Source organism: Uloborus diversus, chromosome 8 (genome assembly GCF_026930045.1).
Source record: "Uloborus diversus isolate 005 chromosome 8, Udiv.v.3.1, whole genome shotgun sequence".
NCBI classification, from domain to species: Eukaryota; Metazoa; Arthropoda; class Arachnida; order Araneae; family Uloboridae; genus Uloborus; species Uloborus diversus.
In genome coordinates this window covers 2449477-2473025 of record NC_072738.1, presented here as the reverse complement: position 1 = coordinate 2473025, position 23549 = coordinate 2449477, and the positions used below count along the sequence as shown (strand labels likewise).

Sequence of the window (23549 nt, the reverse complement as noted above, 5' to 3'; positions counted from 1 at the left end):
AAAGTCTCTCTGTCCGGAGGATGTCTGGATGTCTGTAGGATGTCTGTGACACGCATAGCGCCTAAACCGTTCGGCCGATTTTCACGAAATTTGGCACAAAGTTAGTATGTAGCATGGGTGTGTACCTCGAAGCGGTTTTTCGAAAATTCGATGTGGTTCTTTTTTTATTCCAATTTTTCTTTACTAATAATGAAGCAGAAAGTCTCTCTGTCCGGAGGATGTCTGGATGTCTGTGACGCGCATAGCGCCTAAACCGTTCGGCCGATTTTCAGGAAATTTGGCACGTTCGGCCGATTTTCAGGAAATTTGGCACAAAGTTAGTATGTAGCATGGGGGTGTGCACCTCGAAGCGATTTTTCAAAAATTCGATGTGGTTCTTTTTTTATTCCAATTTTAAGAAAAAAAACTATCATAAATTACGAAATTATCATAACGTGGAACCGTAACATGGGCACAAGCCAATTGGCGAGATACGAAATTATCATAACGTGGAACTGTAACGTCGGTACAAGCCAATTGGCGAGAAAATTCACCATACATTATTTGTAAATATACAAGCGAAACAAAAGAGCTTTAATTTTTCTATTACGGGCGAAGCCGTGCGGGTGCCACTAGTATTAACTAAATTAATACTGCATTGAATATTAGGAGGTCTCAATAAATATTTAAAATGTTTATAACAAGAACTTTATCATTTTAGAGGAACAAAAAAAATTTCTGACTTACAATAAAATATTACAATATGGTATCATTTCTTAATAAATTGCCTGTACTACCAAATGCTTTAATCTTCGGTGGTGTTTTTTTCCTGACTAGAATAGACTACATATGGTTCAACATAGTTAAAATAATACCAGATAGGTGGAGCTAGAAGCAGATTAAATATTTCACCATTTTATTTTCTCCCTACTCCCCTACTTGACGAATTGAGCCACTAGTAAGGTAAATTAGTTTAGAAACTAATTTGTAAGTAGTCTCAACTTCAATGAAAAAACATCTGCCTCCCCTCCAGCTCAGTTCCCGACTATTCCACACTAATGTACCCATACCAGGGACGAAATTGCAGTCTCTGGATGTCGTAACTGGGCTGTCGGTACATGCCTATAGTTTTGTGGCTGAAGTTTGGGAACACTCCAGTGTAATTATATTTGTCTTGTTTTTTTTAGTGGACTGGATGTGCTTATTTTTTTTTTAGCTTCGGACATTTTTTTTCAGTTTGTTTATTATTGCAGTAAGTGATAAAAAAAACGTTACAATCAATGAGATAACATCTGCATTCAGCTTGGTTATTGACTATCCCATACTGACGAGTCCATAGCAAGGACCAAACTGCAAGTCTCTGGATGTCATTACCGGGCTGTCGGTATGTTGTACACATGATTGTGTGCTTCGGTCTTGTGTTGAATCTTTATCTTTACTAATAATAAAGTTGAAAGACTGGATGTCTGGATCTCTGTCTGTTACGAGCATAGCGCCTAGACAGTTCAGCCGATTTTCATGCAATTTGGCATAAAATTAGTTCGTAGCATAGGGGTGAGTACCTCGAAGCGATTTTTCGAAAATTCGATTTTGTTCTTTTTCTATCCCAATTTCAAAAACATTTTACCGAGCGAACTATCATAACATGGACGAGTAAATTACCAAATTATCATAACGTGGAACCATAACATGGGCGAGCAAATGAACATAGCAAATTGGAGAGAAATTCATCATCCATTGTTTGTAAATATACAGGCGAACCAAATGTTGAGGAATTTTCTACTGCGGGCAAAGCCGTGCGGGTACCGCTAGTGTTTCAATAAAATACTAAATGCTTTCATAGAGTGTAACTACTCGGGATAACAAAAATGAAAAATAGCCAGCATAGCTATCACAAAGAAGAATAAATAAATAAATAAATGGCTCAATTAAAGGACAAATAAACTAGCTGTTTCATTCAGAACTCCTTGATTGAGTAGATAACTTGATGGAGTTTGTAAAGGCTGCAACAACAGCCCGATCAAGATGGGTGAAGGCAGATTGGGTGACATGAATGGGGTGAAATAACATTGGGTGAATTTTTTGGGGGTACAAAGAAATAATGTAGAAATATTGGAGTGAAGTTCAACCAACTTCACCCATGAGTTGAGTAAATAAACATTGGGTAAAGGCACTCAGTATTCAAAAACGCGTTACAAATCAATCACCTTTCGAAAGGGCCTTCGATGGGCACTTTCTCCCGCCCACATGAGCAGATGACTCCTGGAAAGAGCGGGAAAAAGAAAAGATCGGCTTTTTAATTTTCTCGAGGCCGAACCACGCGGAACTCAAGAACAAGGTCGGTCGTACAGTTCGTGAGAAATACGAATATAGCCGCGAATCCCTCCAAAACACGAATTCTACGTCTGCAATCCTCTTCCCATTCGTTCCTTTGTTGTTTCGGGCTGTCCGTTATACAACAAATGCTCTACCATCCTCTTTGGGTTTATCCGTGAACATTTGGAATTACCCAAATCTTTGGGTTTGGTGAATTTTATCGGCAAAGGACAGAAATGAAGAAAAGTAGTTGAAATTAGTTGAAACGAAACATGTAAGCAGAATATTAAAACACAAGAATAGGGCAATTCCACCGTAACGGACGCAACAATCACAGACTTTAAACATGCATATAATTTCAATTTGGTTTTATAAAAAGCTACAACTTTTTTTTCTGCTGCATAGTTTGGTGTTATTAATGCTATCAAAAATTTGGGTGCAGATTGCTTCATTACAAAAAGTAACAAAAATTAAAAACTGCCTTTTACGGACGTAACTCAGAAAATAGCAAAATGTATACGTTGTCATACAATTGCCAATATGCCTGTGAATTATTCATAGATTTCTAAAATTTTCTTTGAAATACTTGTTTAAGAGATTTCAAGCTTTCTAAAACCATTAAGTTTTCATGGATATTGTTTGTAAAATTTATGATAGAAATTTATATATTTGTTACGGACGTAACAAAAAAGTGTTACGGACGTAACATGTCTGATATGCTAATTGCACAAAGCAGATAAAAGCTTATGTATACAAATAATTTTTGTTAAGATAGTGCAATGGTCTAGATTAACACATTATTCTGACCCTTTAAGTTACATTTTAATAGTTTTTAAAGAATTGGGGAGGTAGGGAGCAGCCCCCATGCATATACCGCCATGTAAACAAATATAAAATATAAATTGGTGCGTCATAGAAAGTAAAACTATCCAAGAGGAAATTAAGCAAAACAAAAGTGGAATTATTCAGTTACAAATAATTTTTTTAAATTTTTAACATGGAGGGGGGTTGTGGCTTCTACAAGCGAGTACTTTTATAGTTTGAGAGTTTTCGATGATTTTTTCTATCTCTCAACAAACATATTAACTGCCAAATTTCTTTTAAAATTTAACAGTTGCCTTTGATTTCAATCGGTTTTTAATAGGATTGGCACGTTTTTGGCAAAGGTAAAAAAAAAAGGTCGAAGCTGACATCGGAAAAATGCATTTTGGCCAACATTTGCCTAAGTAATCTTAATCTTGCTTCAAAACTAAATATGATTTATCTGAGGATCAGATGTAGCTAGTTTAATATTTAGTACTTTTAGCTCTAATCTAATTATGCTTTTTAATTTAAGTTTTAAAACTATAAAATATTCAACGCATCAATAAAACAGTAATCTATTTTTTTTTTTTTTTTTTTTTTTTTTTTTTTTTTTTTTTGTGGAGAGTAAATAACAATAAAAAGTAACTGAGTGACTTTGGTTTAAACTATTAAACAGGACAAATTCTTATCTCTAAGTTAGTTTTTGAATAAGAAATAATATCAATCTCAGCAAAAACAACCCTGTTGTAAAAATTTCCCCGCCAAGAAAACCTTTAACTCTTCCCCACAAAAAAGAAAGCCTTCATCCTAAACACACAAAAAAAACCCCTCAGCCATAAAAAGTCATGATATCTAGTTTGCCCGCCAAGTATCTGCCAAACTATCATCCTCCCTGTTCTCCTCTTTCATCACACCTACTTCAGTTAGATCCTCCTCCCACCTTCAACTCCTCAGAAATATGGATAGATCCTTTAAATTCTTTACCTTGTTTGGCGGGAAGCTTTTCTAGTTGAGGTGGTTGCTTGGTGAGTAAAAATATTCTGAAAACACATATTTCAAGCTATACAATGATGTATAATATAGCAAAATAACTGCAATATGAAATTTTGACCTACTGGTTTCACTTTTCATGGAATTGACCAATATATACAGACAAGTTATTAAAATAGGCAATAACGGGGTGATGCCATTTACCTCAAAAAATAGTAACACATGAGTGCAGTAATCTGCAAATTTTTTGCGTTATAACGTTGTTATATTTTCTGATACTTTTCTGTCCAAACGTATTTATCTATTAAATATATAAAACGTCTCTTTAAAATTTATGGAAGTATTTGAGAGTTCCATAACGTCGAGACCAGAGTAACAACGGTCCAAGAGCGAGTTTTAGACTTTTTTTGGCTGACCACATGAAAGAAGTTTTGACTGCTACCGTTGGGGGTGTGGGACGGTCAGTTATTTAGCCAAGTGAGAAACTCAGCTAAACACGGAATTAAATTTCACCATGATGGTATAAGAAAAAAACCAAATACAGATCCTCATCTTCTTTTGGCACTACATTTCTCCTCGCGTTAACAACCAGTTTCTAGATTGTTAACAAAAAAAAAAAAAAAAACACTCAAGTGTTTATATTTACTTCGTAGCCGCGACCGATCCGAATTCGGATAAGCAAATATTCAAATAATTAGCCAGGCAAAGTACATATTGAAATGTATATGTGTAACCAGAGTTGGTAAAAAAAACTGGTTTTTCAAAAAAAACCAAAAAAACCGGTTTTTATGGTTTAAACCGGGTTTTTTTGGTTTAAATACTATTTGCGAGAAAAACAATTAATTTTCGGAAGGTAATTAAGGAGGTTCCATGTAATTAACAATTATTCAATAGTCACATTATACCTAATTTCTTGAAACATTAAAGAGATAAGAACAAAATCTTGTAACTAAATTAAATAATTAAAATAGCTTTCTGCGGGGAAATATTGATTGAAATGTTTGACTTGATTAACATATTAGTATGCATGTATATATAGACCCTTTATGATACGAAATACTTCAAGAAGTGGTTGTGATGCGGGTTAAGATAAAATATAATGAAGATCCAAGAAAAAAACTTTATAAAACCAACATAATATGAATAATTATCGAATAAAGGTAAAAGTTATATTTTTAAGCATAATCTTTTCAAAAGAACAATTTTCGTATTTTTTCTTTCTGATCTTACTAATGCTGATTTTTATATACACAATGTAGCAAATATTGAAGAAAAGCAAAATGTACAACAGTACATGATTGAACAGTCAAAAAATCGATTGCTGTTGTACTGAAAAAGTTTTAAAAAAAAAGTGCTGCTTTATATTCGACTCCGTTCTTATTTTGGAAAGACTTGGAAAAGATATCGACTATCGCTAAAACAAAGAACCAAATCAAAAATACAAAAATTGGTGTAACATGGCTTAAATTACAGCTTATTTACTGGCATACATGTTGCATCCAGCATTGAAGTTTAAAAAATAATAAATGCAAACTCTTTAGGACAAATAAATGTGTAGCAAATTCTATTTCAAGAAATTTTTTTTGCCAAAAACGTTATATCTTCTGCAACAGTGACTGAGTGGTGGAAAAGCCAGGAAAAAGAATGTGAAAAATGCAATGCAACCGTCTTTAAAAGTCTTCAACATTACTAAAATCAGCTTCAGAAAAGTGCAGTGCATATATTTTCGTCATTTAGATATCATTCATAACTCAAAAATTGATTAGGCTTTGGAATAGCTTCAAAACTTGCTTTTTGTTCAAAGTACTAAATAACATAAAAGTAATATTAATTTATAATGTAAAAGTTGCTATGTATTTATGCATATGTTATTGTGGTGTAAAGTTGATTTTATGTAATTGTAAAAAGATTTATACACATATTTATGAAATGAGTTGAATACATTACATATACAGGGTGTCCGAAAAGTCCTCGACACATAACAATGGTATTTTACCATTTTTTTTAAAAACCAATTGGTTTAAACCATGGTTTAAACCAACGTGGTTTAAACCAAACAACCCTGTGTTTAACAGTTTTCAACACAGGAAATATATATTTTTAACAAATTCAGTGGTAGATAGTGGTAGAAATGTACAGTGGTGGTAAAAAAAAAAAAAAATCATCACCCGCGCCGCAAAGGAGAGGAATATTATCCCGACTGCATTCAACGCACAGTCAAGCATCCCGTATCCCAGATGATTTGGGGATGTATTTCTGATCAAGGAGTCGGTGGGCTTCACTTTGTGCAAGGAACAGTAAACGCTCAGGTGTATATTGGCATTTTGGAGGAGAAATTGCTTCCTACTATCCGGGATAACTTTACTTCAGTTCCAAACGTCATTTTCCAGTATGATTCTGCTCCGTGATATAGGGCAAAACTGTAAGTAACAATTTAAAAACCTTTATCCTGCCATTAGACTTAAATTGACATGGGGTTAAGTTTTTTTTTTTCCTATAAACTCACACGCAGGTTCAGAAATGGAAACGAGCTGATGACACACACACACACATGACTTCCTTTTACACCAATTTAATGCTATTTCCCTATTATTGCAATTTTAATGGGATTCTCTCTCTAACTCTTTAAATATCACTAGCAATGGCCACATTGAAAGCAGATTAAAAAAAAAAAAAAAATCGCCAAATTTTTCGCCAAGTTGGCGACAAAACTTGGCAACCAAAAGACTGGCGATATATCGCCAAGTGACCGCCAAATTATAACACCACTTGAGTTTGCATCGAAATTAACAATGATTTCCCCCCAAAAAGGTGCAAAAGACCCCTTTAGAAACACCCGAATGCAACCAAAATAGGAGGTGCACAACTAGACCCCACTACGAGTCTATGTACCAAATTTCAACTTTCTGGGACATACCATTTTTGAGTTATGCGAGATACATACGCACATACGCACATACGCACATACACACATACGCACATACATACAGACGTCACGAGAAAAGTCGTTGTAATTACCTCGGTGATGGTCAAAATGGATATTTCGCGTGTCTATACATTCTTAGGCACTTTTCCGCATGTGGTCGAATCGAAAAAAAAACTCAACATTCATTTGGGGGTGAGCAAAATGGAAATTAAGGGCGATTTTTGAGTGAAAATTTTTTCGCGAATACAATACTTCCTTTTTTGTAAAAGGAAGTAAAAATGAGCATGGGGTCAGCAGTTTGCCTTGGCCCGGAAACAGCCCCGATCTACGTAAACAATGTTATCAGATTCCTGCTGTTAAATGTTTATTTCATAAGTTTTGCAGAATTTCACATACATTCATCGTTAATCGGTCGACCAAAACTTCTCACATAATCCCATTGTTGTGAAAATGAGAGGGTGATGCAAATTTTTTTCCAGCACTGTATTTAAGGAAAAATAATTATAATAATAACAATAAAAATAACACACAATTTGAATTATCCGTGTTTTCCGATTCAAATCTGAACATTAAATAGGACCACTAATTGGGATTTTAGTATAACAAGTTTCAGATTAAACATTCGATGCAAAGAACATTTTATTGTAACACAAAATTTTCTTTCGGTCTCAAAGCCAGCTCTAGACTTTTATGTGCAAGGTAACATCAAAATTCTAGGTCTACCCAAAAAGTTGAAACAGGAGAACTGAAAATTAAGAAAAGCCATGGATGCATACTTCATAGTGATCCTACACACCAACCACAATTAAACCCAAGGCAGGGGACTCATGATTGCATTTAAAGATTTCGAGTAACTAAAATTTACCCTTTCTCTCCTTTCTTTGAAGAAGAAGGAAGAAAGAGAGCATTTTTTGTCTGAGTTTCCTTTTCCTAAGCTTCTAATACGTAGATGGAATTCCAAAAAGCAAAGCAACGTTGAATTTGTGTAGCGCTTATTTTAAAACATAATTTTTATGTTTCCCCGAGAGAGTTTAGTAGACCTGCATAAAGAAACTCACAAGTGTTTTTTTAAGCACCAGAGCAGTTTGAATCAACAGAAAATTAAAGCTTGTTGATAGGTAAAAACCGCAGGCGGAAAACCGAAAGGTTTGAGAATTTTCGCGATTTGATGGCTAACAGAATGGTAAGACGACCAACTTCTTCCCAGAAAAATTCCAATTATTGGTGGGAGTTTTTCCTAGTGAGCGTACCTTTTCACAGAACCAGTCAGCATGAGGTTTATCTCTATCAACGAGCACAGCATTCATCAGATTGTTAAATTCAGCTGTGAGTACTAGTTCGGGCGAAGAACAAATATATTCACAACTCATATAAACAACTCGTGTTGAAAACAGAATGCTATAGTTTCGGAAAATGAGAACTATGAGAGGAGAAACTGACTGGGAAAAAGTTGGCGATAAGGCGTGGGATCTTCCTGGAGTTTAGTTTTGTATTGTTCAATTAAACGGACAACACAACTACAGGTGAAGTTACAAAAAAAATCATGCCCGTTATTTGGGCAATCAGGGGGGAAATTGACCCCTCCCCTAGTTTTTAGAAACATAGTGAAAATAGGCATTTTTGTACGCATTTTCCTGTTTTTTTCCCTATAAAAAGTATTGAACACCATTTGAGTTGGCGATATGTGCAGTATATGCAGCAACAATATTCTATCATCCATCCGATACTTTGGAGTCCTGATAAGGAAACCTCAGTCCTAATAAGGTCAATCATGGTTTTATTGTGCTACAATCTATTTTTATAGGGCTATCAAATTCAAGGAGAAAATGACGGTACACAACGACATTTTTCTTTTTGAATTCGTCAGCCAAATTAATTACGCTTTCTTGAACAATGGACAACTATTTTATGCTATTAAACTAAAGTGAACCATAAAGAAACAAATTTTACTGTAAAATAAAAGCAAGGAAATTGGGAAAGGCTCTCCTGAAACAACTTTTACCTGTTGATAAAAAAAAAAAAAAAAACTCCTTGTTGATAATGCTTTATCATCAGTTAAGCTTTTTGGCGAAAATAAAATCACGATATAGCGAATGTTTGCTGTCCTACTTTAAAAATGCGGCGGGGTGCCCTTGTTGATCTACATGCCCTTAATTGGCGCAGTCACCTTAGAGCTTTTACGCTATTTCGGCAACATGTATAAACCTTTTTAAACACTTAAATTTTCTTTTTATTTTTAAATCAAGAACTTTTAAAAACCAAACAAATCATGGTATGGTGTAGCTCTGGATCTGGGGGAAAACCTTCAGGGGACGTTAAAAAAAACTGGATGCCCAGTACGACTTGTTAAAATTTGCTTGAGTTAAAATGGAAACAATACGGTGGGAGCTGAAACTAAAATAGTGGCGGACAGGACAGCGTGCCTCAACGCGACCCTTGACTATGTCACTGACTAACATGGTAAACCAAGAGAACCTCCGCGATTTGGTCATATGAATTGGAATTTTAAATTATCATAGAAAAAAAAAGAAGTTTCTTCCAATGTTATCTCTGATGGAGGTTGAACATGTAACGTACTACTTCAGAAATGTGAAAAAAAGTTGAATTTTTGCCTGAATAGGAGGAGAAGGATAAAACTACTTTTTAAAGCCCTCTAGTTTCACAATTTTACTTTGTACTCGCAAAATAATTATCTATATATATAATTCTCTTACGTGCCGGCAAATGAAGGGGTGAATTTCTAAACCTCTGTTGGCAACACTTCGCCGATAAATCATGTAAACAAACTTCTACGTTGTTTTGAAATCTTGAATCACAGAATACTCAACGAACTTTTTTTTTTTTTTTTTGAGATGAGTTTGAGTCGGGCTGTGGCCCATTTCAACCTTAATCAGCAAAGAAAAGCTCAAAGAAGGCAGGAAACCGTTCTTGAATCCAATTTAAGACGAGCCATTTCCAGAGTTGTATTCTCTGATTCGCTGCCGATAATTTTTAGCGGCTGGGGAATTTTCAGTCAGCAGTTCCTTCAACAGATCAGGTGCGTCACACAATGCCGGTAACCGCACCTTTCCGTCATGGCAACATTTAGTATATTTATTTGCAGTATTACGCTCTTTCTGCCAATAAAGAGCACCACAAAATTCGCATTCTTCACACATTGCTCCACAATCATGTTCATCGGCAATGTTGTTTTGAACGCGTAGGCGCTTTGAGCGTCGTCTATTCTCTGCTTCAGTACGACAGTTCAGTTCAAAATGAATAACCGAGAAAGAATTTACTTTATTCCTTTTATTCTCAGCTGAAAGGTTTCGCCAAATTTGTTTAGGGTTATAGTAGTTTTAGTATTGTGCAAGCAAAGTAGCCTTGGCGAGTTTTCGCGTTTTTAGTTAAACCATTTTTTGTTCGTGACGTGGCAAGGATTCAGAATAACAACAAGAAGGACAAACGTTTGAGAAAATATGTTTGGTGCTCTCTGAGCCTGTTTTTAGTCATGGCCAGCTCTATGTGGCATTATCAAGAACAAGATCTTTTGAAGCAGTGTCAGTTGTGGCTCCCAAACGGGACATTTTTAATTGTGTATATGAGGAAGTTTTCTCAGATTAGAATATATAAGAGTGTAAATATGTAAATATATAAGAGTGTAAATAATGTAAATACATCCCTCGGGGGAGCCTGTAACCCCTAGAGGGCGCGTCCCCAGGTGGCGGATAGGGGAATGCCTTCATTGGTTTTCCAATGGGTGGTAGAAGGGAAATAAAATACCTTCCGCGGACCAACAGGTAGAAGTGCAATCTCTCCAAAGCAATGACAGACACTTTTGTATCTATAATGGTAAAGTTGTGCACATTGCCAAGGCAGTCATCTTACATACAGCAAAGTTAAACTGTCGAAAATCTGGCTAAAGCAGACAAATTAACATTATGAACGTAATTTTCATATTGGTTAAATGGATGGTGACCTAAATGCAATTACCAACTTTAATTTTTACGGAAAATTTTAGCTAGGCTAATGTATTGGCATACAGCGAGCGAGCGAAGCGAGCATGGATCGCGAAGCGATCCACAGGGAACTGCGTAAGCAGTTCCGGGGGTTGGCGAGCGATAGCGAGCAGGGGGCGATAGCCCCCTAGTTTTTTTTAAATTATTTAAGTTGTTCAAAGTTCAAACCGTAAAAAATCATTACACAAGGGCAATTAGAACTACTAGACACCTGTTTTGAGACTGCAAGGAACCCCCTTTTTAATTTGAAAAAATCTTAAGTAAGGAATGACTTCACACTTCCGACAATAGATGTTCCAAATACTTTTCATCTGCAAGTACATTCTTTTGCATCAAAGTAGGAGTCAACTCCGAGACAAGTGCCTGCAATTCTCACTGCTATTTGAACAATGCCGACATCGCGTTCACGATTTTAACTCATCCGCCTGAAAGGTAAACATTAGGGTGTGTCTTATAATGCACTTTTTAAAAAAGTTTTGAATTTCTTATGGGGCACCCCTTTAAATGCTTTCTTTTGATGAAAAAATACACACATGAAAGTTTCAGATTTTGAACTTAATTTAGGGGGTGCTACCAGTGATTAAAATTACATTCATTGTGAAAAAAATGGTGTAAAAATCAACTCCCCAATATATCTTGTCGCATTTTTAATCAACATGAAATTAGATTGGTGTAGTTTAACATAACACAAATACCAATTCCTTATATATACAAGAAAATAATAAGCATTTCAAGTTTGTCATTTAATGTAACAATGTCAAAAAAGCATCCAAAAGTTCGGTAATGCCATTCATATCACAGGTTTACATTTTCGGTCTTTCACATTCAGCAATATTGTAATTTTTCTCTTTGTTACTTCCATGTGACAATACGAACTTTTCAATGATTGCTACTTATTATCCAGACTAAATAAATAAATTAAAAAAAATAATAAAAAGAGAGAGAGAGTTGACAAATTTTAAAGCAGTGGTAGCACCCTCTAAATATTATTCAATTTTTATTTTTTAGATATGAGAATTGTTTTTTCATCCAAAGGAACAAAATGAGAGGGTGCCTCATGAAAAAATAACACCTTTAAAAATAAGACGCACCCTAGTAAACATTTTACACTTTTCCTTTTATCATCGCTTCTTCCTTTCCCCAGCGTTCGTAACGTTTTCCGAGAGGACGTTTCATAATCCCCTCGCCTACCGGAGATGTGAATACCGTTCGAAAAGCAAGATTAGAGGATAAACGAGACCTTGTTTACGACCTGCAGGTAAAAAGCTGACCCACATCGCTATCAACAATCGGCGGTCCGCTGAATAGGAATTCCGCTTTCTCTTTCAGCTGCACCCCGACCGAAGGGCAACGTTTCCCTCTCATTAACAACGTTTCCCTCTTATTAACATCTCTTTGAGATAATTGTCTGTTTGTTTGTTACGACATCCCGCGGGACATGGAAATGATTTTAACACCTCTAGAGCCGATCGGAAGCAGATTAATGTGCTTTTGATCATTCTACTATTGGTAACCGTCCGGCAACAGGTCGTTCTGTTCTTTACCAGCAACAGTGGCAGCTGCTCATATGAATCACGTTTGTTCTAAACAATTTTGATTCTAAAAAGCGGCTGATTCAAAAAAGCTGGATTTTGTTCTGTTTTTGACAATTTGATTCATTAAAGCGGCTGATTCCTCAAAATGGTTGCCTTGTCATCAACGTCCAAAATTTGCTTTTCACAATGATGATGAATTTCAAGTACGACTTGAAAATATAGTGTTGAAGTAACTCTCACACCTGTTGTAGGATTTACAGACCGTCAATCCCACCTATTTGTATTTGAAGTCGACTTTTCTAGATTTTTGTTGGTTTAATCTAAACTGAGTTTTTTTTTTCTTTTGTAATGGGTTAATTTTGGTTAAAGGTTTCAATTCGCGTATAAATCGAAGTTATTATGCAAGTACATAGAGAGCCATACTATCATGAATCTAGTAATTTTTTTGTTTAAAAACATATTAATTATTCATGACATCATTAACTCTCTCAAGATTTGTAACTTTTTTAAAGAGTTCACTACGTTAAAAATTAAGGAAAATTTTAAAAAAAATGAAAAAGAACCTCCGATTAATTTTTTAAGTTTAATTTCTGTTGGATATGCTTTTTAATGTTATTTTCAATGGATGTTTGAAGTATTTCAACATAAAATGGCTTATGAAAATGTATTGAATATAATTGAGTTCCTCAGACCTATTTATATATTACTGTTTTATATGTCTATGAGTACAAAGGCACCTGTCCGCGGGGTGAATGCGTTGCTGTACCCACGGACAAAAAAGATGGTTTTCAAGAAATTCTTTTTGAGGTTGAAAGATTCGAGATTTTCACCTTTTCACCTTACAAAAATTGCCAAATTAGATGATAAGTTGTACTATCTACCAGAAAAGTTTTCCGATCGATTACCCATTCCCACAGAACAGCAAAAATAGGGAAGTTTTCGATTTTTCAATTTATTTTTACTATATGAGGCCCCTAGTTTCAAAACCGGATACTTGCAAAAAATTCGATTTTCTTTTTTTTTTTTTGTTAATCTTGTAGAGAATCATAAGGCCTATTTGCCTGTTCAATATTAGGTTCAAAAACCGCTTCTTTCCCCCTTGAAATGGGGCGGGAAGGTCTGCCTCAGTTTAAAAACCGGACTTTTTACAAGTTGAGCGTTTGTCCGCTCCTACAAGTATTCGGTTTTGAAACTAGGGGCCTCATATGATAGAGTAACATGTATGAACATCATAGGTGAAAAATTTTTTGCGATACGATAAGTAGTTTTTTTTAAAACTAATTTTTAAAGTTCAAGCAATTGTGACGTCAAATGGCACAGGAAGTGACGTCATGCGCTCTTCCGCCACGGGAGAAGCCGAAGGACGTGCAGTTGGCTTCGAAGACGAAACGTAAGGCTTACCTCCACGCATTTAGCTCCTCGCGTTTCTGGAACATAAAACCTCTCATCCTCTCGGAAATATTCGAATACCATCATTGATGTTACTTGAGGAAGATTATTAGATTGTGCTTTAACGAATCCGGCCTCCATAGTGTGTTCAAAAGGATTATCGAATTTTTAAAAAATAAAAATATCAGCGCGCTCAAAATGTCCGTAGCGAAAACAAGGGATCTTCGGCGGAAGGCTGCCCATTAGTGCCCTGTGACGTAAGCTCGTGACGTTTCAGAAACGCGCTCTTTTGTGCATGGATTTTTAAAAATTCATTAAAAATCAATCACGGTGTTTTAAAATTCGGCGATGGTGAATTTTTTAGTTTTGAGGGTCACTTAACAATATCCAATAGTCAAAATATAAACATTTAATAGGTTGCAACGTCCCTATTGAAAAGTAAATTTTGTCCGTGGGTACAGCAGCTTCCCCTGCGTTTCAGGAAGAACGTAGATACGAGATAACAATGTGGAGCGGTGAAAAATCACTAAACGCAAAATTAAATGTAATCAAAACAACATTTAATATAGCAGCAGCGATTATTCGTTTGTCATCGAAGAAATAAAGGCAACTGCAGCGAACACCCAGTTAATAAAATGCCAGCCCGTACAGTACACACCATTTAAATAAATAGAAGCATTTTTCCATTTTATCGGCGACAAGATCCGGAACAGCTGTACTCCACACACACACAAATCGTCAAGGGCGAAGGCCGCGTGTCGCTTTATCGGGACAGTTATTGGAGGCGGAAGATGACTCTGAGTCAGCGCAATCGGAGGGCGCAAGAAGTCAGCCGCTATTCATTCATCGGCGCTGTTTTGGGACTTAATGAATGCACGCCACTGTTGCGAGAAGATAAGATTAGATTTCGTGATTGATTGGGGAGAAAATTAGTGAATATATGACGTTAAACAGTGACTTTTGGTAAATTGAAAAAAATAAATAAATTGTCTAATAATGAGAGTATTTAAAAAACGTCATCCCAAACTAGGTTTTAATTAATATCTGCCCACATTTACAAATTTATGTTTAACTATGCGTATTTTTCATTTTTCAATATGATAAAAATTAATGTAAACTCAAATGGTTAGCTCTATATTTCCTTTCAATCATAGCTGCATAAAATATAAAAAACGCTTTTATTATCTTAACGACTATTTCTACAAGCATTATTCACACAAAAAGTATGAAATCTTAATATATAAAAATCAATGTCCTGAGATAACATATATATATATATATATATATATATATATATATATATATATATATATATATATATATATATATATATATATATATATATATATCAACGCACAGCCGAAACCGCAGAAGCTTCAGACTTGAAATTTGGCAGGCATGTCCGCATGATTACGAAAGTAACCACTAAGAAAGGATTTTTCGAAATCTCAATTAGTTCGGGAGAAATTAATTAAAACCTCTTAATTTCTGCGAAATTAAAACCTGTCATTGAATTCAAATCCCTTATTTTCGAAGGCTTTCCTCCATTCAAATCATTATTCAGTACTTCATCTCAACTTTTGGTCGATAGCGAACTATAAATTTGATATTGTTTTTGTTTCTCACGTGGTTCTTCGAGGCTTTTCTCAAGTCAAATCATAATGTTTCTGTCTTTTGCTTTCATTTTCTCAAAACTAGAAACGAAGTTTTTAAGAACATCATCACAGGCGGACTATCCTTTTGAATTTAGAAGAGTGCAGTTTCCTGTTAAAGTTTGCTTTGCAATAACCATTAATAAGTCACAAGGACTGACCTTAAAAGTAGCAGGGACCAATTTAAGAGAAGACTTTTTTTCACACGGCCAATGTTATGTAGCTTGCTCCAAAGTCAGTTCATCAAGCAGCTTAATAATTTTAGCACCAGGAAAAAAAACTAAAAATGTTGTATACAAAGAAGTTCTTGCTTAAACATAGGTATATCGATAAAATGTGGATGGCCTGTGTTTGCAAAGATAATCAATACTTTAAAAGGATCGTTAATATTAGTTAAAGATCGGTTAAGGACAAAGGCATATATGTAAGGAGTCCAGGGGCTCCGGGATCCTCCCCAAATTAGAAAAAGTTATAGGTAATAAGTAATTATTATAGCGGATTTTCGAAACTAGGTGCACCAAGCACTGTTAAACCCTGCTAATTCCATTACCCGAGCAATGCCGGGTACGGGAATGCTAGTAAGTTATAATATCATTTCCTGATTACAACACTCAAAAGTTGCCGTTTATCTTATTATCTGAAGATTAAGGTTAATTGAGGCAGTGAGAAGCAAAGGGATGCAAGTGGACTACTTTAAGTTTCGAGTAAAACGCGTTTAAAGATCAGCTACTAGGTAGGCTTTCATTGATCTTTTCTTTTCTAAATCATGGTATACAGCAGCACCTACAGGGCTACTAGTACCATTTCTTACCCCAAGACAGAGGAGAGTTTCACTTACCATTTGTACTGGTTATCTCCATTTTTTTTTTAAATTTTGTCACTAGCATCCCTTTACTTATCACTACCTCAATTTTAAAGCGGCCAAGAAAATGTAAACTAGCGGTTTCGGCCGCTTCTCGCTTCTTTAGCCAGCCCCCAGCCAACGAAGCTTGCTTGAAAAAATAAAAATAAATAAAAAAGAGATAGGAAAATTAAGAGCTTAAAAAACTTATAGTTGCATTTAGTGATGCTTAAGATTCTATTATATTTTTCCAAAAATAATTTAGATCCCCCCCCCCGAAGCACTGAAACTATTTTTATAATAATAATAATGATGACAATAATAAAAAACCCCTTTTTAATAGACTAAAAATATATTAAAAAATTATAAACTTAAATTTTTTTTTCTTCAAACAATAGAGTGGTTTAACAGAAAGAAATTAATTTTACCGAAATCAAATAACTTAAAAAAGAAAACTAACCGATAAATTAATGATCTTTAAGATTGAAAAAAAAAAAAAAAAGAACAAATCATAGGACATTTAGGTCCAAAAATTTATCAAAAAAAAAAAAAAAAGGTATCCTGAAGACAAGGCATTTAAATATTTTCATAGAATATTACAGACATTGCAGACTTTTTTGAAGCCTAAAATAACTTGTTCAAAAAACATACATTTTAAACACGTGAAAGAACTTTCTAAACAATTATGGTGAAGATGAAAAACATTATTTCTAGCGATTTTAATGACTTTTAATTGACACACAAACCTTTCAGCATTATTGACGTCAACACATTTTAAATTACATGTGAGGCAGTGAGAAGCAATGGTATGTAAGTGGCAAAATTAAAAATTTGGAGATAACCAGTACACATGGTAGGTGAACCCCTTCTCTATCTTGGGGCAAGAGATAGTACTAGTAGACCTGGTAATTGCTCTATACAGTACGATTTAGAAAAAAAAAAATCAATGAAAGTCTACTTAGGAGCTAATCTTTAAACGCGTTTTACTCAAAACTTGAAAATGTCCACTTATATCCCTTTGCTTCTCACTGCCTCATATATACAGGGGTATTTTTTAAATTTGCTCTGTAGATTGAGTTTCCCTGTGACGACACGCCTGTTGTCGCAAAGCCGAAATTACAGGGTTTTCGACTTAGGGGGTTACGAGTCGTGGGATAACAAGGGGAAGCTTTTCACTGCGCGCACGCGCAGTAGATCTGAAATTAAGCAACTTAGATAAAGGGCAAAATTTCAATGCTTACGTTGTTGACTTGTCGCAATCGAGATGAAAACATCGTAGCACAACTACGCGCTGTAACTAAGGGATGCTTAAAATCGTTTTTTGGGAATGATAACCTTACCTTAATAAGCAATGTTTGGAAGACGATAGATAAAAACTATAGAAATGGAATAATTACGCTTATTTTTTAAAATAAATTCACTTTCAACTAGCAGATGATATTTTTCTCAATACTTTAAGAGGCTGCTACAACTTTAGATGACTTTTTGGATCACTATTTCAATTACTTCAAAATGGTCATTTCTAATCAAGCATCCTACACTCGAAGCACAACAAAAATTACGAGTGATTTCTATTTGTTTCATTGCGTTCATGGAAAATCTCGCTGCATAATTAAGCACTTAAAAAAATAATAATAATAAATAAGCTATCCCTTTGTGCATACTCAACAATGTTAAATTTAACAAATTATGGGATGATGCATGTGAAAATTTAAAGACAATCCACATAGGTAAATGTTCAGTTTTGATAAATAAGGAAATGTGAGGCAAAATAAAATGGTTAAGATAACTTCCTTTTTTCAAAATGAACAAATGGAATTTTTTTTCTGAAAATTACAGTACCTAAAGAAAAAACAATGCAGTCCTTATTACTTACTAATAATAAAGCTGAAAGTCTCTCTGTCCGGAGGATGTCTGGATCTCTGTAACGAGCATAGCGCCTAGACCGTTCGGCCGATTTTCATTAAATTTGGCACAAAGTTAGTTTGTAGCGTGGGGGTGTGCACCTGGAAGCGATTTTTCGAAAACTCGATGTGGTTATTTTTCTATTCCAATTTTAAGAACAAAAATATCATAAGATGGACGAGTAAATTACGAAATTATCATAATGTGGAACCGTAACATGGGCACAAGCCAATTGGCGAGATACGAAATTATCATAACGTGGAACCGTAACGTGAGTACAAGCCAATTGGCGATAAAATTCACCATACATTATTTGTAAATACAGGCGAACCAAAAGACCTTTTAGTTTTTTTATTACGGGCGAAGCCGTGCGGGTACCACTAGTTTATAATAAAACTTGTGTTGAAACATTATTTTGTATTTTTGATAGAAAAATTTTACCTCCAATAAAAGGTGGAAATTTTTAACTTTTTGCTTTTATGGGGCAAAGTGGAAAATGAAACATTTTTCTAATTATTTTCTTTTCAATAATTAAGATATTTTTGATTAAATATCTGAGTAAATAAAAGAATTAATGAATAAATGAAATAATAAACGATCCATAAATTAATAAAGAAGTTAATATATGAAAAAAAAGTAAATAAAATAGTGAATGAATGAATAAACAAGGGAATCATTGAATGAAGGAATGTACGTGAACTAATTAATAAATGAATTCGTAAGTGATTTGATAAAAGACTGAATAAGTAAGTGAACTGAACTATTTTACTTTGCCCCATCCACTTGACTAACTACAAAGCATTTAAAATACAAATAAGCTTAAATATTAAAGAAACAAATACTGCACCGAATATTAGTAGGTCTCAACTGAAATTTCAAATGTTAAACAAGAACCTTATCACTAAGTAATACCAAAAAAATTATTTTTGATCTACTACAAATATTCCAATCTGAGTATCAAGTTTTAAAAATTGCTTGTATTATCATATTCTTTGATTTTCAGAGGTATTTTTTTCCTTGACTGGAATAGATTACATATGTTACTACATAGTTAAAAATATTATTAGATAGGTGGCACTAAAAGCAGAGTAAATATTTCACCATTTCACTTTGCCCCATATTCCCCTATATAAGAAAATAATTAAGCACTGTTCCACACTCTACATCTCTATTCAGGCAGCATCTAGCGCGATCATTAGCGCAGTCAGGATTTTTTCTCGATTTGGAAATATATCTCCGCTTCAGATTTCCCTGTCGCTCAGTGATCAAAAGGAAATTTTTCATTGTTTCTTAAGCATTTTAAAAACTATCTTCTGGTGAAAATAATTTTATTATTTTCACTTTGTTCTCATCTTAACATAGTTCCATTGCACCTAATGTTCATCATAATCTTTTTTTTTTCACACACACACACACACAAAAAAAAAAAAAAACCTTGATTGTATTACTGGCATTATTAACTTCATATTACAATATTAATATTGATGTATATATTTCTTGTTAATATTCATTCACTATACATTATACTGTTGTATTACTTCATTAATCATCCTACGTGTTACGTTCATACAACAATCAGTAAACGACTGCAGATGAATTTTATCTAATACCATCTACAACCACCTCTTATTACTTTGTATCTAATCTCCTGTTAGCATTGCCAACTGTACAAATTATATGCAATGTACGCTGTACAAAATTGTGTACAAACTCAAATGAACTCGTTTGTAGTCTTTCAAGTATACCTTGCGAGGTAGTATCTTAATGCAAAACCTTGAAGATGTATTTCATAAATAATTCTCGAAATTCAAATATACAAAGAGTTAGTTATTGAATGAGGAAAAAAGGAAAGCACACCAGTGACAGATGTAGTTAACTTCATTTTAATAAATAAAGTTGAAAACGAAACTATCTAAGCTTTAGTAGAAATTCTATGTGTGCAGCCCTCCGATGACACAATTAATACTTAAGCGGCATTTTAGTTCATAAAACAGTCGAGACAGAATAAATTTTGTTAATGATCCGAGCACTTCAGTTATCTACTGCTTCAGGCTTTAGCAGCAATTTCCTGGTCACTTACAGGATCAATGGAGGCACAAACGATTTGTCTTAAACAAAATTCTATAGTATGCTTAATCCGATTGCGTGGGTGTAACATTTTTACCTATATATTTGCACTTGATTCTCGGAACTTGGAACTTTGGCTTTTAATTATGATATATTCGAATGTAAGGAACCAATATGTATCATAATATGAAGTATTAACTTTCCAAAAAAATATTTTTGTACTTGAAAAATAATGATTTGCATGAGCTGCGGGTATGATCGCACGGTCACGCCCGCAACATGTATAAATCACTAATTTTTAAATGCAAAAGTGAAAATATATGGGAAAAAATGTCTTATTTGTGCAAGTGGTTTGAGCAAGAACTGAATCGCAAGGGTTTAGATATAGGGATCTCGGTGACTAACAGAGCAATGGGATGATATTTGACTCAGCACGACCAATTAAGCAATTTGACACACGATGTGTAGGGCCGACGAGAGGTCATGTTAGTAAATTGAAGCAATAAATGTTTAATGAACTTTATAGAGATTCCTTAAACTTCTTGTACTACGACATTAAACTATTTGGACTCGGCGACCAAACTGAGCCATGGTTCTCCGCGGTCCTGGCAATGTGTGTTCTGTGACTAGGCAAATGTTCTTTACCAAATTTTGAGTGAAAATATCTTTGAAAGATGATTAACAGCGTTGCTTTGGTACATTCCAAAACACAGTCTGCGTTCTCCTTTTTCTTTGGGAATGGCGCCATTTTTAATAAAAGTGCACTTAGCGGCGATTTCAAAGCTGGGGAATTTTTTCGCTGTTGCTGAAAAAAATTGAAAAATGTATGTTCAAAATTAATTTGTTTTGGGAAAAAAAAAGAAACCAATAACGAAATTTGTACTAAGTCATTTTTTTTTGTGCCTTTCAATATGAAACACCCTGTATTATGTAGTCCTCAGAGATCCACCATCCGTGACAAATCTTGGGATCTCTTGGTAGTATAAAACGATCAAAAGAAACTCTTACCGGCAATAGACACGGCAGGTGAGGTTATTGATCCTCTTGTCCGACTTGTACCGGCGGTAATCCTCGAACCAATCCTTGACGGCCGTTACGCCCAGCACAAACACCACAGGAATAATGGCAATCTCCTTGCCAAACGCGTTGATCTTCGGCACCCAATTGAGCAGCACAATCCCGATGAAGTACAAGTTGGCAATCCTGTGGAACTGTTCGAACAGGTTCTTGGGTATGAAGGAGAGGAGGGTGTACTTGGTGGTGCGGATCCTGTTGCTCGAGTACCCCCGGTGCGGGTGGTGCTTCGAAGGCAGGTTGTCCGGGAGCAGGGCATTGTTGAGTACCACCCGGATGTTCTTAGAGTCTTGGCCATGACGTCTTCGGGGCCAGAACCTGAGGCGCCCCAGGAAGGAGGAAGGATGTTGGACGGTGATGTCGGAGTCGGCAAGGGATTGGGCCCGGGTGTCCGGCATGCTCTCACTGAAAAGGGAGAAAGGTTATGGTCACACAAGCATCAATTCAAAAGTGTAAGTCTGCTGCATGTAGAGATGCAAAGCTTTGAAAATTCCGGGACTTCTTCCGCAGGGAATTACAAACATTCTCATCTTTCGGAATTTAAAAAAAAAAAAAAAAAATATGCCAGTATATCGCACCCCGGCAACAAAAGTGACGCAAATCAAAAATTTGAAAAAACGTACTAATTATTGATTTAAAATCTAAATTCAATGTTCTTTCTTGATACAAGACTCGCCAAAAGTTAGCTTACATAACTGGTACGTGGTGGGGTAAAAACGATGTAATCAGAAGTAACACATTGTGAAAATGTCATACTTTAAGAGACAAATTTTCGAACTGTAAGTGCACACTATCAATTTAGATTGCAAAAGCCAGCAAGTAAACACAACGTCATAATATTTTGTAAGAAATTATATGCTCCACGTGGTTACATTGCGTAAAACTCGACAGGGATCCCAAGATTAATAACTCGGGATCTCCGTAATTGCGCAATGGGGCTTTACGCGAATGCTTACTGCGCAGATGCATGAGAGCGCCTGAGTTCATATGGCTATAGGCAGCTATGAAGGCATGACTGCCAAAAAAAATCTCCTGACCGAATAGCGGGATAAATTTATGGATATCTCTTGACCGCTATTCGGGATAAAGGGCAAATTGGCTGCCCATCATGTATACTGTTTCCGTATATAGAAAATAAATTAGTTTGTGTGTGTTGTGAATGAACGTAGTCTCTTCAGTTCTCTCCCTCTCCAAAGTTGATACATGGGAAATGTGACAAAGAAGAAGGGTCGAAAATCCTCTTCATATTTTACGCGTATTGTAGTCAAGGCTTAATTTCTACCAAAAAAAAAAAAAAAAAAAAGTGAAGGGGCACTATAGTCCCTACAACCTTTTTTTACACATGGTCTAATTTTCGGCAAAAATGTCAAAATATGCATAACGTTAAAAAGAAGTGCGGGAGCGTAGCTCCGTGAGGATCTATGCAAATTAAGCCGTAATTGTGCATTTGAGAACAAATCATTTGAAAGTAGCATTAGGCAGAATCTTTTCTGGAATGATGTTTTTTTTTTTTTTAAATTGTGTCACTTCTGTTGCTGGAGCGTGATTTGTTTAGTTTTTTCAGTGACATATTTTATTATCATTTTTAAAAATATGTTTTGAGCTCTGTGTCTCAATTGGTGTGAAAATCGTTTGAATAATACAAAATAGTTGAAATATTTTTTCCAATTTAATGTACATAAATGTTCTAACGATTAAGTTTTGGTAGGAAAGAACGATGGAAAAACCTTTATAATGTAATCGTCATATGAATTATCTAAACTAACTGAATATTTAATCCTCGATCTCTACTTGTTATATTGTATAATTTACGTAACACATTTTAAAAATGAACGCACGCATAATTTACAAAAATGTTTATTGATGTTGATAAAGATTTAGTATCTTCCTGCAAAATCTGATTTTTTGTAATTAAAAAAAAAGAACTTTTTTGTTTTTACCCAAACCTTTAACCCCCTCCCCCTTAAAAACCCCGTTTTTTCCCTTCATTTTTTTTCTTTTCCCCATATTTCTTGAGAGTTTAGCTGCATGTTGTTAAGGAATTTGTGCATTAGCAAAAACATTTGCAATGAA

The 23549-nt window shown here is 34.9% G+C and overlaps 1 protein-coding gene across 1 annotated transcript in view; it reads right to left on the bottom strand.

Annotated features, from left to right (window-relative positions):
• The window catches only part of LOC129227868 (phospholipid-transporting ATPase VA-like), a 195687-nt gene extending 173813 nt beyond the window's left edge, over positions 1–21874 (bottom strand). Inside the window, exon 1 of the mRNA XM_054862487.1 lies at positions 21411–21874. Coding sequence (XP_054718462.1) covers positions 21411–21874 — 464 coding nt within the window. The remainder of the gene's footprint in view (positions 1–21410) is intronic.
• Positions 21875–23549: the final 1675 nt, after the last annotated feature.